The sequence below is a fragment of the Anopheles bellator genome, chromosome X (genome assembly GCF_943735745.2).
Source record: "Anopheles bellator chromosome X, idAnoBellAS_SP24_06.2, whole genome shotgun sequence".
Classification (NCBI taxonomy): domain Eukaryota; kingdom Metazoa; phylum Arthropoda; class Insecta; order Diptera; family Culicidae; genus Anopheles; species Anopheles bellator.
The window spans coordinates 4,462,612-4,479,174 of record NC_071287.1 but is presented as its reverse complement, the minus strand read 5'-3'; the positions used below and the strand labels follow the sequence as shown (position 1 = coordinate 4,479,174).

The 16,563-nt window shown below is 48.7% G+C and overlaps 1 protein-coding gene across 2 annotated transcripts; it reads right to left on the bottom strand.

Moving 5' to 3' along the window:
- Positions 1 to 4,179: 4,179 nt before the first annotated feature.
- On the bottom strand, positions 4,180 to 9,213 carry LOC131214028 (gamma-aminobutyric acid receptor subunit beta-like). Of its 2 annotated transcripts, XM_058208343.1 has the most exons (9): positions 8,911 to 9,213; positions 7,788 to 8,046; positions 7,599 to 7,702; positions 7,467 to 7,534; positions 7,016 to 7,388; positions 6,837 to 6,952; positions 5,222 to 5,609; positions 4,589 to 4,813; positions 4,180 to 4,529 (listed from the first exon to the last, which is right to left on the bottom strand). In XM_058208343.1, the coding sequence occupies exons 2-9, from the start codon at positions 7,847 to 7,849 to the stop codon at positions 4,357 to 4,359; spliced, it is 1,509 nt and encodes a 502-aa protein (XP_058064326.1). In that variant the 5' UTR covers positions 7,850 to 8,046; positions 8,911 to 9,213; the 3' UTR covers positions 4,180 to 4,356. The 2 variants fall into 2 exon arrangements, with proteins under 2 accessions (XP_058064326.1, XP_058064327.1); XM_058208344.1 differs by lacking the exon at positions 8,911 to 9,213 and having other exon boundaries at positions 7,784 to 7,857.
- Between the last annotated feature and the right edge of the window lie 7,350 nt (positions 9,214 to 16,563).

Genomic DNA, 16,563 nt, shown 5'->3' with positions numbered 1-16,563 from the left:
TGTGCCCTGCCCTGTGCCCAGCTATGTCTAAAAAAGGCACCGTTTTTAGAAGTCACCACTCGAGCTCAAAGTTCCCAAATTCAAGCTGCGGAACTGCGGAGCTAAGAGCGAAAACTACCACCACACGTACACACTGAGACCACTGGCTGACCACGGCACGGCACGGCACGGCACGAAATTGAAGCGAAAACCGCGACAGAAATGGAATGGAGCTGGCGGAAGCGAAGGAAGAGCGAACCTCGTGGGTCGGTCGGTTCGTCGCTTGTGCACGCGTTCAGCTCGTTCGTTCGTTCGCTCGCTCGCTCGGCCGACGACGTCTGCGTGTTGCGCTCGGCTCGCACTGACTGGCACTGGCGGCGGTGCGACGGTCCGGGGACCGCTGGCTATGCTGCGCGCGAAACCGAAAAGAGAAGGGTGTCCGCTCGAATCGAAAGTCGGGCTCGCCGTTCAGGGCTACACGTACACCACCACGGAGCACGGACAGTAACGCCGGACGACGGAGCGCCCCACGAACCTGATGCGCGAGACCTGCCCAAGAAGTAGCCAAAAGTGGGACCCCCGGGGGTGTTCAATAAGTTTTGCCGTTCAAAAACGGGGGGCGCTGTTACTATCGTATTTTTTTTTTTTTTGTTGGCTTCGACAGTATTTTTAGTATTGACAGTTGCAATGGGAAAATAAAGGGTGTTACTGTCAAAAACTTCGAAAAAGTCAAACAAAAAATTTGTAAATTAGTCAAAAAAATTATTAAAAAGCATCGAATATTTCTTTCGAAAGCTCATTAAACACAAAATATGTAAAAAAAATATCATTCAGTCCTCCATCTTATGGAATGCGTCCAGTATTTTTTGGGTGGAGTTTTGGCATGTTGGCGCGGTTCATGTCTTTGGACACCACTTTGACGTTGTTTGCGGCATACCACTCCATGGCCTTTTTCCCATAATTACATGTTGATAAATGCACCCAAAACAGAAACCTTTGCACTTTGTTAGGAAAGGCAAAAGACGTTTATTTAGGCACGTTCGGACATACATTTCCTGGTTGATGGTCCCGATCGCGATGTAAATGCCACTTTTTAAACCATACGAACAGATGGGTCTGCCATACGAGATATTTCTTTGCGGATTTCGACAGCTTTCTCTAATTACAGCTGTTCTCAAACGTTCCCCGAATACTTTTAATATGTATTAATTGCTGACCGCAATGCAATGTTGCTGACCGTTGATTTGGCCACAACCAACAATTTCGATAACTTGGCGAGCACTTTTGACTGATAACTTTTGATGCACTATGAAAAATACTGCGTCAAGTTGAAGTTGACTAGTTTTTGACAGTAACACCCTTTAATCAAGTATTGTGAATAGTGATTGAATTTTTATTTTGTTTAGAGTTTAAAACTTAAACTTAAAAACTTAAACTTGTTTAAAACTACAGGATATCGTATTGGAAAATTGTCGAATGTCGGAAAGAGATTTAGTTGAAGCCATCACAGGCATCACATTGGGCAGTGTAAGCAGCATGGTGCCTGAAGGCTTTCAGAAAGCTTTTTGTCGAAGAGTTATGGAAGAGGCTCGGGTCTATTGCCATGATCCTGCATCAAAATAAGAGGCTAAAGAATGGTGTGAACCTGATTCTTCGACTCCAACACGAGTTCGTGATTGGAAATCACGAAATTGGGCAAGAATCGGATGGTAGCATTAGTTTTTTGGGATGCGAAAAGAATTTTGTTCGTGGATGCACATGCAAATAGGTAAAACAATTAATTCGGAATATTATTGTAACTTTTTGCTGACCAGCTGAAGTAAAGAAACAAGAGCATTTTGACAGTGTCAAAAAGCGATGAATTTTTGGAGCAGCCACCGTATTCACTAGATTTGGCCCGACTAGCGACTTCCATCTGTTTCCAGGCCTAAACAAATTCAAGTATGGAAAAGGCTTTTCCATTAGATGATGAGCTCACAAACAGTTGTGGAAGCGTATTTTACCATTCCAGATGTATTGAACTTCAGCAAAACTTATTGAACAGCCTGGTACAGCGATTGCCATGTTACACGAGTGCGCAGACTGTGGGCTCAACCAAGAAAGCTCCCGGCGAGCTTTACGTCGCTGGCAGTCTCTCGGCGAGTCCCACCATTCCGTCTTAGGTTGGCTCTCCGTTCGAAGAGCTGACTGCTTGGGAGATGTGAACACACACACAGGCACACCAAAAGATCAAAGCATATCCGAGCGAGTGGTCGTATTTATTATTATTAGAACGGACAGTGCCGTGGTAAGCACCCATGTCAGGGTTCGAACTTTCGCATAAAACACCCGAATGAATCGGCGTGGCGGCGCAGGTGGATGATTTAGCCGGACAAGAGGTGGAGCCGGTCTTATGAAACTTGGAAATATGGTCTTAGCAGATACCAAGGAACCACCGTACCGTAAAAATAATGCGGAAATAAATATTCAGCCCGGGAGCAACCAAGAAGTGAAGCATTTCTTTTGATTCTCAATACCATCTCGAAGGGACCCTTTTAATTAAAGTTAAAAAAATGTTACATTCGCCCCAGTGGTCAAGCATACAGTAAGTGATGAAATTATACATGTTTTCTTGAATATCTATTTTGTCCATAACGAGTCGACCGGATCCCGCTCTCCCGCAGATATTCTTCAATTGCCGAGTGACCTAATTTCGGATTGCATTGGGCCCATTACTTGGAGGAAATATTCATTGTTGACCATTTTGCTAGGTGGCCAGAACCCATGGTGGCGAAGCTGAATCGGTTCTCATTTCTACGATATCGTTGTTTACAAGGACGCATCCGTAGTTCACGGTGTATAAAATGTGAGTTTGTAGTTCTGCAAATTTTTCCAAAACGACCACCAATGCTTTTGCTAGCAAGAACTTGTTGACTGTTCTCAATTGACTGTCAATTAATTGACATTTGAATTGGCTTAAGGTTTTCAGAGCTGGAAACTGGAATGTCCGCCATCCATTTCCGGGCCGTAATGGATTCGGACGTAGGATTCCGTACTGTAATCCATTTACTCCTTTTGCCATATTTAAATCAATTTTCCGAATCCCGTTTTCCAATCTATGGTTGGGTATACGGGGATCCCCAACTCCTTGGACGGATGGTGAAAATGGCTAGAACAACTCGCTCAAGTAGAGCGGGCGGGAATAACAACCAAGTTCGTTTCCATAGGGGTTTCCAGTTGAAGAAGAATTCTCTTTTGATTTTTGATCAGTTTAGAGGGCATTTGACGGTAAAAGTTAAGCAAAAGGCTAAAGAACTGAGAACCCAATTAGCAGTCATTCCAGGTGGTCGCACAAGTCAATTGCAACCTCTTGATATCAGTATCAATAAACCTTTTAAGGCAAATATGAAGGAGGAGTGGACCAAATGGATGAGTGAATCTGATACAAACTTAACTCCATCAGGGGCCTGTTGAAGAGGCCAACAATCTCACTCAAGTCTGCCAGTGGATGAAAACTTCATGGGATGCCATCAAGAAAGATGTTATCATCAAATCATTTAAAAAAGCAGGTATTAGCATCCCAGAAAACTGGTTAATCAATGTTTGGAAACAGAAGATGTGTTTGAGACTGCAGAATTTCATAATTTCTTTGACGAATGAATTACAAAAAAAAGTCGTTTAAAAAAGTAAAGCAATTTAGGTTTTTCTTAAATTTTTGATCCAAAAATGAGTCTTAACAGATGTAGGGTCTTGATATCCGTAATCTGCGGTAGTTTTCGACTTCATAGCCATCCTATGCTGACGACATGGACAGGTCTACGTCGAAGACACACAATTTCGGTCTGCTGATAAACGAGAAGACCACATTCATGCGTGGTGCTCAAGTACGCTAATAGATTACGGAAAGTTCGCAGCCGTCTCGACCTTCGCCTGTTTGGAGTCAAATGTTAGCCGCCCGATGACATAACCCGCGGACCGCATGACCGGTGACCGTGGCGGTACCTACCTGGTACTTAGTTTTCCCACGATGCTTGCAAAACCCCCCCCAAAAACCATTCGGATGTCACATATGTTCGGGGAAGAGGGATTTCGAAAGGCCTAGCTGCGTGTTAGTGGCAGTAACGCATTGATAGTAGCAGATAGTCTGTGTTGCAAACGCCTTTGCAGGTAGTTGATTTGTTATTGTTGTTCCTTTGGAATATCGTTGGAGTAGATGGCCTTTGGTAATCATCCACTCGCTTCACCGGCTACGGGCTAGAGCGCCAGAGCCTCTCTCTCTCGCGCGACGCGCTGGATGATGCGGAAGGGAAGGTGAGTGAAGGGTGTGACTGGGGGGCTGAGGGCGGTGGTCGTCTTCGGCAAGCGCTTTCCGGCTTCCGTTCAGTGGCCGGGCGCGGGTCACTCGAAGACGTAGAATATCCAGTAGCCTGCGTTGAACGCGGCAAAGCTGACGGGGAAGATGACGCGCGAGTACTTGTCGATCACGTTCACGTCCTTGATCTTCGGTATCGACGCCTTGATGACGGACGCACCGCGCTTGATCGCGTGCAGCATTTTCGGGCGGCCCTGGCCTACAGGAGAGTGGGATCAGAAAAAGGGCGGGCAAGGACCTTCTTGGTTGCCTTCTTACCGCGTGCACTGCGATACCGGAGGCCGCTCCGGGTGCTCGAGCCGTACGACCGCGCAATCCGGAAGCTCGGCGGAAACTTGGTCGAGTCGACCGTGGCGTCGCTGGTCGTGACGGTGGCACTGTTGGGGTAGTGGCGGTTGCGGAGCGACGCGATCGGGCTCATCCGGATGTCCTGCAGCTCGATGATGTCATCGGCCGACGAGCAGGTCGTCTTTTCCGCTTTTCCTATCCAGGTCGGAAGGGGGGAAATGTAGCAGGACGAGGACTTTGAATTAATTCAAGTGGGGGTTGACTCTAGTCTAGACAATAGAATTCAAGTTCCTGCTAATACGAAGAAATGGGCCAATATTGCAGACGAAGTGGAAGATGATGAAGAATTGACAGCATTCCGCCATCAGGTTGACATATGTAAGACGCAAAAAGAGGTTTGCCTAAATGTCAGGAGTTCACCAGATGACAGTTCCCAAACGCCCGAGCGCCTGTGGGAATGATTAGAAACATGTCTTCCTTGGGTTCCAGCAATGAATTGACGGAAACCCAATCGGAGAAAAGTATCGGTTGGGGATCCGGAGATTACTGGACCGAATCGTGGGAGAGCAGTGTCCCGGGGACGTCATTGGGGCCGCTACTAACCAAACACTTTCCGCTCGGCGTCCTTGTTCGTTTTGCTCTTCTTCTTCGCCCGCGCACCCCAGTAGGTGTAGTTGACGGCGGCGTACTCGAGCAGCGCGGCGAACACGAACACGAAGCACATCACCAGGTAGATGTCGATCGCCTTCACGTACGAGATGCGCGGCAGCGAGCTACGCACACCGGTGCTGATGGTGGTCATCGTGAGCACGGTCGTGATGCCGAGGGCGACCCGGGCCGACGTCGCCTCGTGGTTGATCCAGAACGACACCCAGGACAGCATCACGATCAGTATGCTGGGCAGGTAGGTCTGGAACACGAAGTAGCCGATGTTGCGCTGTAGCTTGAATGACAGCGACAGCCGCTGGTAGATGCCCGTGGCCAGCTTCTCCTGCGAGGGTGCGAAACAGAAGTTTATTGTTATTATTATTATTATTGTTGTTGTTTATTGTTTACAATCAACAGGCCGACATCGCCTAGTTGACACATACGTATAAACTAATAATTAAACTAAACTAAAGCTAAAGGATGAGCCTAACATAACAAAAAACGCGTACAAAAGGGGAGGGGTAACGAGAGCAATCAAGCATTATGTAGAGAACATCAAAAAGTGCACGTCAAAATGAAAAGAAATAAAAACAAGTCTTGCACTGGGTTAAAGACATGTTGAAGTTCAATATCGGTGAAGCCCGGTTATATGCCCTAACAATGTGGTACAGCGGATCCGTCCGAGAAGAGCGGACATCCAGCTCATGTGCGGCACGTCTACGAATGATCCCCTCGTAATGGTTCATAAAATTAAGCTTAGAGTCTAAAACAACGTCTAGGTCTCGCACCGAGTCACTTCTAGGGATTGTGGAACAATTCAACTTATACGACAATATTAACGGAGCTTTCAAGCGCGAAAACGAAATCACATTGCACTTGTTTACGTTCACAGACATTCCATTGCAGATACACCATCGCATCGCAAAAATATTTATGAGGTCCTGAAGGGATCCGCAGTCAGAAATATTATCAACAGGCAGAAACATTTTCCGATCATCGGCATACAACAGATGACAGTTGGGATGTAGGACAGAGCTAATGTCATTCAGGAAGATAATGAAAAGTACGGAGGGCCAAGGTTGCTGCCCGGAGGAACGCCAGACACATTGGAGAAGCCATCAGACAGACAATCGTCAATTTTCACCCGGATTTCCCGGTGAGAGAGAGGAAGGATTTAAACCACCTTACGCAAAAGACGAATTTACACCAATCTTTAACAATTTCCTTCACAGAATCTCGTGCGGCACCCGGTCGAACGCAGCACTGAAATCAGGTATAAATAACATCTAATTGTTGGCCGTTTGCAAAATGAGGTGCTTGCCAAATGTAACAGGTGTAGCAGAGTAGTGTTGACCGATCGCAATGGGGACAAAACCATGCTGGTGAACACTAATGTGTTGGGAAAATGCTTAGGTCAAGCATTCAGCAATCGTGAGCTCGAACAGCTTGCTACACGCGCCAAGAATCGATATGCCGCGGTAGTTCGTTATTAAGTGACGTTAAGTGAATGAAGTTAGAAGTGAGTCGGTCATGGGGACGTAGACGCATGGCCGCCAGCCGCCTTCCTCACCTTCCGATCGTTCGTTTCGTAGCCGATGATGGTGAACTGTGGCAGCTCGGCTTCCTCCACGCCCCGGATCGGTGTGGTCTTCCAGTACATCACCACATCCGACACGGTGTATCCATCTAACGGGGGGGAAGGTAATCCCGGTCAGACCTCAGACCTCCGACACCCGACACCATACGTACAGCTTTCGATCTCGACGGTGCAGTTCTGCGAATCGAGCGGGTAGTAGTGCAGGTCCATCATGCAGGCCAGCGTCGTGGTGAAGCGCATCCCGTACGTGACGGCACCGTCGCCCGCCAACCGGACCAGCTTGTTCCGCTCGGTGACGTCGTGCAGGAAGCTGTTCTTGTCGTTGGCGAAGAACGTGTCCGGCACCCAGATCTTCTCGGCAAAGTCCCCGGACAGCGTGATCACGTCGTTGGCCCCGTCGTCCTCGATCATGATGTCCCGCTCCGCGTGCTCGCTGTTCTGATTGTCTCCCCACAGGGCGAACGCGTTGAACGCTAGCCGTTCGTCCTTCCAGTACTGGTTTAGGTACATTGTGATAGTGTAGTCCTGTAGCCCGCCCAAAAGTGTAGTGGCCCGGTAAAAACAATCAAACGCTCGGCGCGGTGGCGGTGCCCCAACACTTACCATATTCACTTCCGATATGGCGTCGAAGCTCGCTATGGTCAGATCCATCCCGACGTGCAGCGGTTCACCTGCAACGGGTTCGGGGCCCCCAAATTAGCACTCCCATCATGAGAGGGCGCCGACTCGACTTACCACCGAAGTTGGGCCGGAGCCGTATGTCGTAGCCCTCCAGGATGCGGGAGATGGTCTGTGTCACATTCTCCAGACGACCGGCCGCCATGGACTTTTGGTGAACGCTGCCAAGACGCGAGAAGCACAAGAAGAACCGGACGAACGGAATTATCGATACCACGAGGGTTTCGGTCCGGGTCACCTACCTACCTTCGCAGTGCATCGCCGGTCGGTGCTGAGTGGAGAACGAAGAACACCAGGAACTGCCACATGCCTCGCTTTGGCGTGTTTCGCCTGGTGCCTCACGCTATCTCGCTTCGTTTCTCTCTCGCTCGCTCTCTCTCGCTATTTCTCACTGACGCTATTTCTGGTGGCTTTCAAGCAATTAGTTGACTTTCTTTCAATTAGTTGACAGATGGACGACAAACGTTACATTCGTGGCGTGGTGAGTGACTTGGACTCCTAGGTGCTGTGGGGGAGAAAGAAAAGGAGAGGGGGAAAAAGTTTGCCAACCTGATCCATGGTTTCTGATCGAAGCACTGCTCGGGTTTATTGATGGATGTCGTATACGTCAAGAATGAGTGCCAAAAATGGCTTCCTCATTCCAGGGTATTCGCAATTAAGGGGAGCAATTATCAAATTATTCGCACACACTCCTGCTACCTTACATCCTCCTTACATAGGATGATCCATCAGCTGATTGAATTTTGGAGTACCGATTGCTTGGCTTTGGAAACGTCAAACTTCCACTTCTGGCAATTGGCAGCATCAAACGCCCGACCCGACGCCAGTCTAGCTACGCTATGGTTCCCTGTTACATTGGCCAATTTTCCAGGGGCTGTAACTCGAAAACGGAGCAACATTTCCAATTGCGAACAGCCTCCACAAAAGCCTGAACCCGAAGATGGGCCGAGCTATAACAATCAAGTGCCTAATTTTTCGGTTCTCCTTTTTTGGTACTTTCAAAGGGCTGCCACACTGTAGGTCAGAGGGGCTGTTGAACCCTTCTGATTTTGCCGAACCACCCACTCTTCATTAGGCGAAAAGGATCATGAATAATCATCAGCCAGTGCCAGTGAGTGCCACACGGGGCATCGAAGCCTTCACCGAATGGGGACGCGAAAAGGGACCTGCGACGCACAGCACGAATACAGGACACACGTCCTGATCAGGTCCTGATTTGGATCGAGACGGCCGGACGGTTTGATTGATGTATTACATAATTGAGCTGTCGTCGGTCGGGCACGGTGAGCGATTATGTAAACAGTCCGCACGCCGCGTGGAGTACTGCACGGATCAGGACTCGGACGGAACGCCACGGGGAACCACTCACCTCTAGTGCGGCCCTCTAGGTCGAGGTCGACGGCGACCCCGCCGTGCTGGCAATCGGCATGGTCGCTGAACGGGACACTGAACTGCAACACCTGGGCACCGTCGGCAGACGGTGTACCCTGCTCGGCATTCAAGACAACTCGGCGACCTACAGTGACACCATCGTCCTGTGGCTCCGGGGACGTGGACTTCCTGCCCTGGTGGTCCTGTTGGTCGGCGGCCGACGGCTACTGGGCCGACGGTTGTCCTGTGGGGCACTGCGCGAGGTTTGTTGGAGCACCGAAACGAAAATTCGGTCGGTCGACAGAGCCTCGACCATCCGTCTGCGGTGAATCTGGCCAGAGATTTGACAACCCACCACACACCCACCCACGCACACAGACACGGACGGCAGACGGACAGCATCCGACCATCCCGGGCGGGTTGGGCTGCGCATGCCTCAGCGCTGCCGAACCAGAGAAAGAGACCCGATCCCGACCCGATCCCGTCTGTGTGAAGAGACGGGCTTGCTAAAGCCGTTGCCGTTGTCTGTGTTTTCCATTCCATTTTCCCTGCTGCCACTCTGCTTCCAAACCACGGTTTTCCATTGCTTCGCCCGATGGTGTGGAAGACGACGTTACCATCTCGTCGTACAATGCCCATCTGCGTCCGACTTGCGCGCTACCGATTTGTTCTCATTTTGTTTTGCTATTTTGCGCGCGCGAATAATTTCTACGGAAGGAGAGCAGCGCGGAGAGCCGACATCAAACAGTAGGGGGGGGGGGAGGTATGGATACTCCATTCTCCACCACCACCAGCAGCCGTTGTTATTGTCCGTACCGTGTGCAAAACATCAAAAGTTCACAGAGAGAAGAAAAAAAAAACTATTCGAAGCGAAAGGAGGCCACAAAACGGAACTGGAACCATTACAGTTCGTCGTCCTCGACGTCGTCGTCATCGTCGTTGCTGGCAAAATAAGACCAGATGGAGGGGGGATTTCTAACGATTACGAAGTTCTTCTTTGGTTTGAATTTTCCATAGTTTGAATCATCTCATGACATGCCCAGCCCACCGGAGCCTAGCGATACGGCCACGGGCACTGGTACACAAAATCGCTCACTTGCGGACGTGGCTGACACGGACGAAGGACGAAGCTAAGGTTCCAAAGCTGGTGGTCGCGGTTGTGGTAAGTGCTATTTATTCTTCCGTGAGCATCAGGAGTGTTACGATGAGCCTTACCTGTATCAAAGATAGCTGCTAGTTTTGGGCGATTCGATTTAATTTTTCACTTGCACGATGCCTTTTGATCGTAGTTAGTACCTGCAGCTGTCGCACACCCTGTTAAAGGTAGTAATAATCGTACGCTGAGCTCGCTTCGCTTCGTCAGCCGCGTATTTTAAAGCGTTCCGCGCTTACTGTTAGGAGGCCCGCCTGCAAGGTATGCTATGCGCCTAGCACGAGCGGCGCTGTGAGCTTTGCCGCACTGGTGCAGAGGCTTTCCAGGGGCCACTGGCCACGCAAAATGGCCGCCGGCCCTAACCGCCGGGAATGTGCGCGCGTGTTGTAACGGGCCAGTGTTGAGCCTCCAGCCCGCTGGTGAATGCCAGCTCGAGCGAGCGAGCGAACGCATCGGCATTCCACAAGCAGCATTCCTTTTGTTGGTAGCCGAGCCCACGAGCCTCGGCAGGAGCAGGAGTAACGCACGTAATGTGCTCAAAAGGATGCCTCTCTCTTGTGCTCTTTGAACAATGTTTTTGGTGAAACGAGAAACGCCTGACTTCGTTTTTTAGAGGAAACCGAGCGATGTCGAGTAACTCCGTGGTAACTTTGGTAGATGACGGGTCCATTAAATGGACGAGTATAAAATGGCCACATGAACTGGACGAAAGACAGCCGAAAAAGCGAAAAACCACAAGTGAAATTCTGTTCCCCAAGTACTGAAGGATGTGAGTCTGACCATGAACTGCAAGGACTGCAAAACCAGATCGATTCGGCGCGAAACGACTATGCTGTGTGTTTCGCTGGGTGGGACCAGACAGGTGTAGTGCACCACAAGCTCCTGCAACGAGGTGAAACCGGCTTACCACAGATCACTACGGACCGAGCAATGAGCAGTTTGAATAGAGTGTTTCATTCCAATGCAATAATCCTTTAATTTAATTGAAGAAAATCAGTGCCGTTTTCGCCATTTCGCCGAAATCGGAAATCGAAGGACCTGGCCCTGGTCTGAGAGATGCATTTGTGGCTGACTCTGGATTATAAATGCTGCTGCTGCTGCTGCTGCTGAATGCGCTGTTACCGGCTTCGTGACGGTTCGACGGTTGATACATTGGTTTTTGGGGCCAGATGAATTCACCGCAGCACCACGCATCAATGAATACCGCGCGCCATTGTGATGGGACGCGGTCGGACCGGCCCGGCAGGAATGGCATTATGCTTGTTAGCGAGGAGCACACACGGGACACGGATACCGGACTACCGAATGCTATTATACGGGCTATTGTGTCGGGCCCAAGGAAGAAGGACAAGCAAGAAAATGAGCCAAAGGCACAAAATAAGCCCCGGAAAGAACTTGATGACGACGGCGGAGACGGAGACGGTGCTGTTACTGCTGTTGCTGCAGGTTGTTGTGCCGTGGTGGATGGGGTCGGGAAAAATTTAAGCTGAACTGATGCTGCACCGTCAACCGGAGGTAGAGGTAAGCTCCTGTCCCACCGTGAAACTGGCTGGTTGCACCGGCTTTGCTATGTTGGTGGCCGGCTGCTGGTGCTTCCGATTATTGTTGTTCCCGCTCCCGCGCTACTACTACCAGGCTGTGCAAAAAGTTTTGCGCTTCAATACCAGAGGGCGCTCGCTGCTGACCTAATTACCGTATTTTTCCGTGTATAACGCGCACCCATATTTAAGAGAAAAAAAATGAAAAAAAGTTTTTTATTATACATTTTTCAGATATGTGATATCCAACAAAGATCAAAAGATGATAATGTATTATTGTAAATATTCTATAAATAATCTAAAGTAGACTAAAGATAAAATGCGTATACATTGCAAAAGGCACACTAGTATTTTATATTTCGGAATAATCTTCAAACTCAGATTCACTGCTGTCTGACAAATTGATATTCTCTAACTGCTCTTCAATGTACTCCTCATTGTCACTCTCTGAAGAGTTCTCATAAATTGCGATATCTTCAGATCCATCCATAGCATTGCTGATGCCCCATTTTTAAAATGATTTCACAACAACTTCTGTTTTAACTCCCTGCCATGACTTAATGACGATATTGTATGGATAATTATATTCCTAACAAATGTTTCATTTCATAATATTATTCAATAATACCATAAAATATGTACCGAAAAGGGCACATTTGTATGTTTGGAGGAGACAAAATTTTTACTCCCCTTGTATAACGCGCACCCAGTTTTTGGAGCTAAAAAAATTGGGAAAAAGGTGCGCGTTATACACGGAAAAATACGGTTTTTTTGTTTTTGTTATATTGGTATATTGGTGTCGTGCGTAGTGATTGAATTTTTTTAGTTTAATAGTAGAGGAAATTGATGAACGAATCTTGAGAGTATGCAAGGAGTCTTCAATTAGTACAACAGTTATCCATCCATATCCACAGTTATCAACAGTCTACGATCCATGTTATGGACGTCCCGAAAATAATACCTGAAATCGTAGCAGAAATACAGAATTATTAGAAGCCATAGGCATCTCATTGGGCAGTGTAAGCAGCATGCCAAGGCTTTCAGAAAGCTGTCTGCCCAACATCTATCACCATGATCCTGAATCAAACCTGGTTCTTCGGCTCCGGAACAAGTTCAGAGTGAAAATTCTAAATACTATGCTGTAACTCGAGAATCCACCGTATTCACCCGACTTGGCCCCGACTTAGCGACTTCCATCTGTTTCCAGACCTAAACAAATGCATGCGGGGAAAACGGTTTTTCGTCAAACGATGTTCTATCGCAATGGATGAAGAAAGCTAGCCTTTTTCCTATCGCAATCGCAACAACTCTTATTGAACAACCGAGAGTCAAAAGTCAAGAGCTGCATCGTTTCCTCTTGTCCGCTTCCTCGAAATAGGATAAACGGTGCACGCGCACACAGACACACACGTTACGAACGCCGCATCCACACACCACCCCCCCGGCCGAGCAAGCCGTGCCGTGAGGCAAGAAAGGATTGCGCTGAGCGCGCGCTTCGTACGTTTATCCTTACAGTTCAAAATTGTCCGCCGACGTACGCACGACGCTGTCGCTGTCAATCGGTGGTCGGTCTCCGAAAGGACGACGACGACGTCCGTCGGTCGGTCGTAAATCCGTGTAGACCACTTACGCTCAAGCATTCTGAGCCTCTGCCCGAGTGTGTTCCGTTGCATTGCTCTTCCGTTGCTCACCTAAGTGGTGGACGTGGACATTTGCGCCGACCCTGACATTTTGAAATTCAAATTCATCCGGTCCGGTTAGATTCGGGATTGGTTCCTGGAGCTTTCCTGCGTGAGTCCTGCCAGTTGGCTAGTGGAGTGTGATAGTTGCTACGCGCACTTCGCGACTTCGCGAAGATCCTTGGGCTAAGGGATCCAAAAAGGCGGAATAGGAAGTGGACATCGATCGAGCATGGGATGCACCAGCTGCCTACCGTCGCTGCTGCTGCTGCTAGTGAGGTGAGCCTCGGTTTTTGTGCCAATACTTAATGTGACAGTAATACTTACTTACCACCAATTCGGAATTAACGGACGGATAGGTTCCTGTGTTCCTAACCGCATGTAATCGCCATGACCTGCTGACCTGCTTTCCCATCGGAAAAAAACCGGCGTCTACGTCCCGGTGCTCGTTATGCAAACTGCTCGTTGTTCATAAATTTTACATCCTGTGGCATATGCATATCTACTGCCTACCGGCAATCCAGCCAACCCGTTTTTGAAGGATTTTTATTGATTTTCGCTGCCCTGGCGTCCTTGCCCGAGCCGCGTCTTTTGTCCTTCGATTTCTGTTTCGCCGTTTCTGGTCTCTGCACCGATAAGTGCACAGCCCACAGCAAGGCTTACTACAGAGCGAAACGGGCTGCTCGGGGGGTTAACCAACAGTTACTTCTAGCGTTTCCGGTACAACTCAATTATGAGTCAAAGTTAAAACTAAAATAAAGCCATATTTAAATCGACCGCAGGTATCGCTATGGTGTACTTCATAGCAAAAAGCTAATTCGTGTCTCTCATTGCTGCTTATAAAACCGTTAATCTTAGTTCTTCATTCTTGGTCTGGTCACTTACTACGAACTTACAGTTATTGTCTCTTCAGGTAAGAGTCTCGGTAGTGGTTGAAAAAGTCACCTGAATCTGTGTGGGTGCTGTAACTTAGTTCTAATGAAGACATTACTTCAACTACTTCTATTGTAGCTTCAATTATTCTAGCTAAACTATTTTATTCTTGTTTTTAAATGTGAATATATAGCGGGGTTCGGTTAAATTTCCAACTCAAAAAGCCGTTTAAAAACGTTTCGAGCAGTACACTCAAACATTACATTCAAGACCTTTTGCGGTAACGAATGAACGGAACTGCTACGATACCTTTTTTTGTGGCGAATCTCTTACCTCCTGGTTCGGCCGCCCCTCCTCTCTCTCTCTCTCTCTGTCAGTTGTTTAGCGCAGCGCTGAGGACCTATTATGAAGTCCCGGTGGTTGGTGCGCCTAGATTGCTGCAAACGCGTGATGAAGTGTAACGTTCTCGAGCACCGTGCTCTCGCTCGGTGTAACCGTTTAACTGGTCTCTCCTAATTACGCCGCCAAGTGACACTCCTACCATCGAGCTCAAGTACCTGACGACGACGACGATGATGACGTCCGAGTGCGGCAATTAATAGTAGCGTCTCGGCCTGAACCCCCAACACACACGGCAAAGAACAGTGCAAAGAGGGCTCGGTACCAACTTCAAACGATAGCAATTTTCGGCGTTTCCCCGTCGGTCACTCGGCTTCAAATGCGGAGCTTGTGTAAATGAAGCTACACTAACAACACGCTGCATATCGATAAGACTCCTAATCCGGAACTGGAGGGCACACTCTTGAGTTATTTCCCGCAAGATTTGACAATGTTCGCTCAAGCTTTACAACCAACAAAGCTGCTCGCCGTTATCTGTTAGCCTAAGGGGCATGAGCGCTATCAAGCGCAGTGCTCGTGGGATGTTATTTGTTGGCTTGAGCCTATCAGGGCTCTAGGGCCCGGGTGTTCATGAAAAAGAAGACCCACCAGAATTCCAAACGTCAGATGATGCCAACCGAAACGAAGGCAGACCGAATATTGCGTAACCAGTCCGAGATGATGATGCGAGAATTAAAAGTAGGGTTTGACCGAGTTAAATGCAGGAGTTCCTCAGGAGGGCAGGACAAGTAGCTCCTCAGAAGCGGTGGCTCGATTCCTCCTGTCAGACACTTCCTGTTCCTCCTGAAAATTAAACGCGAATCACATCATCCCTCAAATGCCAATATTATTACTTTACACTTTTTCAAGCGCAAAACTTATTATTAACCATTCAAACCAATTTATTTACCTTTATTTATCTATTTAACCTATTCATTATCTTTTATTATTTACTATTTATTATCTTTACTATATTACCCCCCTATAAACGCAGTCCACATTAATTTTATTCACAATTATTTGTTAGTCGCCTAAACTGAGCGGACTTGGGTCACCAGCAATTCACCAGGTTTCATCAACTTAGGTTTGATCGGCGCACCCGGGTTGCAGATGGACGGTCAACGGCTGCTTGGCGGCGTCTCCCGTGTTCCCGAGCATAAACTACGTTCTTAACAGTCCCTGTAGGGTACTTTATAAAAAAAGAAAAAGTCTCTCCCCTGTGAGCCCAAGCCCAACCCATAGTCGTCAACTCCCCAGAGTAGGGCTCAATTTTTCTTCATTAACTTCTTGAAAGAGTCACTTCCTTAGCGAGCCCTTGCCAACGACCCATAGTTGCCGACTCCCTCAGAGGTCGGGACTCTAAATACTTCCAAACCCCATACCAGTTTACGTCTCTCGGAAAGGCCAAGGTATAAACGCCCTGGTACCCTGATTGGCAACCGGTATGGGAATTAAAAGTAGAGTTAGAAAGAGACGAATGTTTGGCCACTACGGCTCAAAGTCTCTATAATGCAAAAGAAAAAAAAACTCCAGTTCCTCCTGTCCCTGTCGCTCCTTCAAACGATTGTCCTAGACGGGGCCCTAGACGGACGTAGCTCCTAGCTGCCTGAAGTTGAACTAACGAACTTTCATATCGCAGCACCGTCGGGATCGTCGCCTTCACGCCTGGCACGGGCACCTTACCGTCGGTGGCACCTGGGCAGGAGAATGCGTCACCGTTGGCCGATGCCCCACCGAAGGAGTACAAATTTTTCTACATCATCCCGGGGCTGGAGGCTCTCCGGACCGATAACGCCACGGCCCCTGCTGGGGCACTGCTGCTCGCACCGCTCGCCATTCCGGTCGAGCGTCAACGGCCCAAGCTGCGTCACTTCTCTCTGGCCGATCATCGGTTGGGTCAGGCGGCCGAACCACAGAGCACGGCCCGGGTCGATCGCTACTACATCTACGGCGGCCAGTCGGCCGCCATTCCGGTACGACGACACCCCGCGGCACCGGACCGTGGCGACGTGGAAGTGCCGGTGGATCGC

Excerpts from the sequence above, each read along its gene's own strand:
- LOC131214028 (XM_058208343.1), bottom strand. The coding sequence starts at position 7,849 with ATGTGGCAGTTCCTGGTGTTCTTCGTTCTCCACTCAGCACCGACCGGC. Across the intron at positions 7,535-7,598 it reads GCTCCGGCCCAACTTCGGTG|GTGAACCGCTGCACGTCGGG; the intron begins GTAAGTCGAGTC and ends AACCCGTTGCAG. Across the intron at positions 4,814-5,221 it reads CGCCGAGCGGAAAGTGTTTG|GAAAAGCGGAAAAGACGACC; the intron begins GTTAGTAGCGGC and ends CGACCTGGATAG.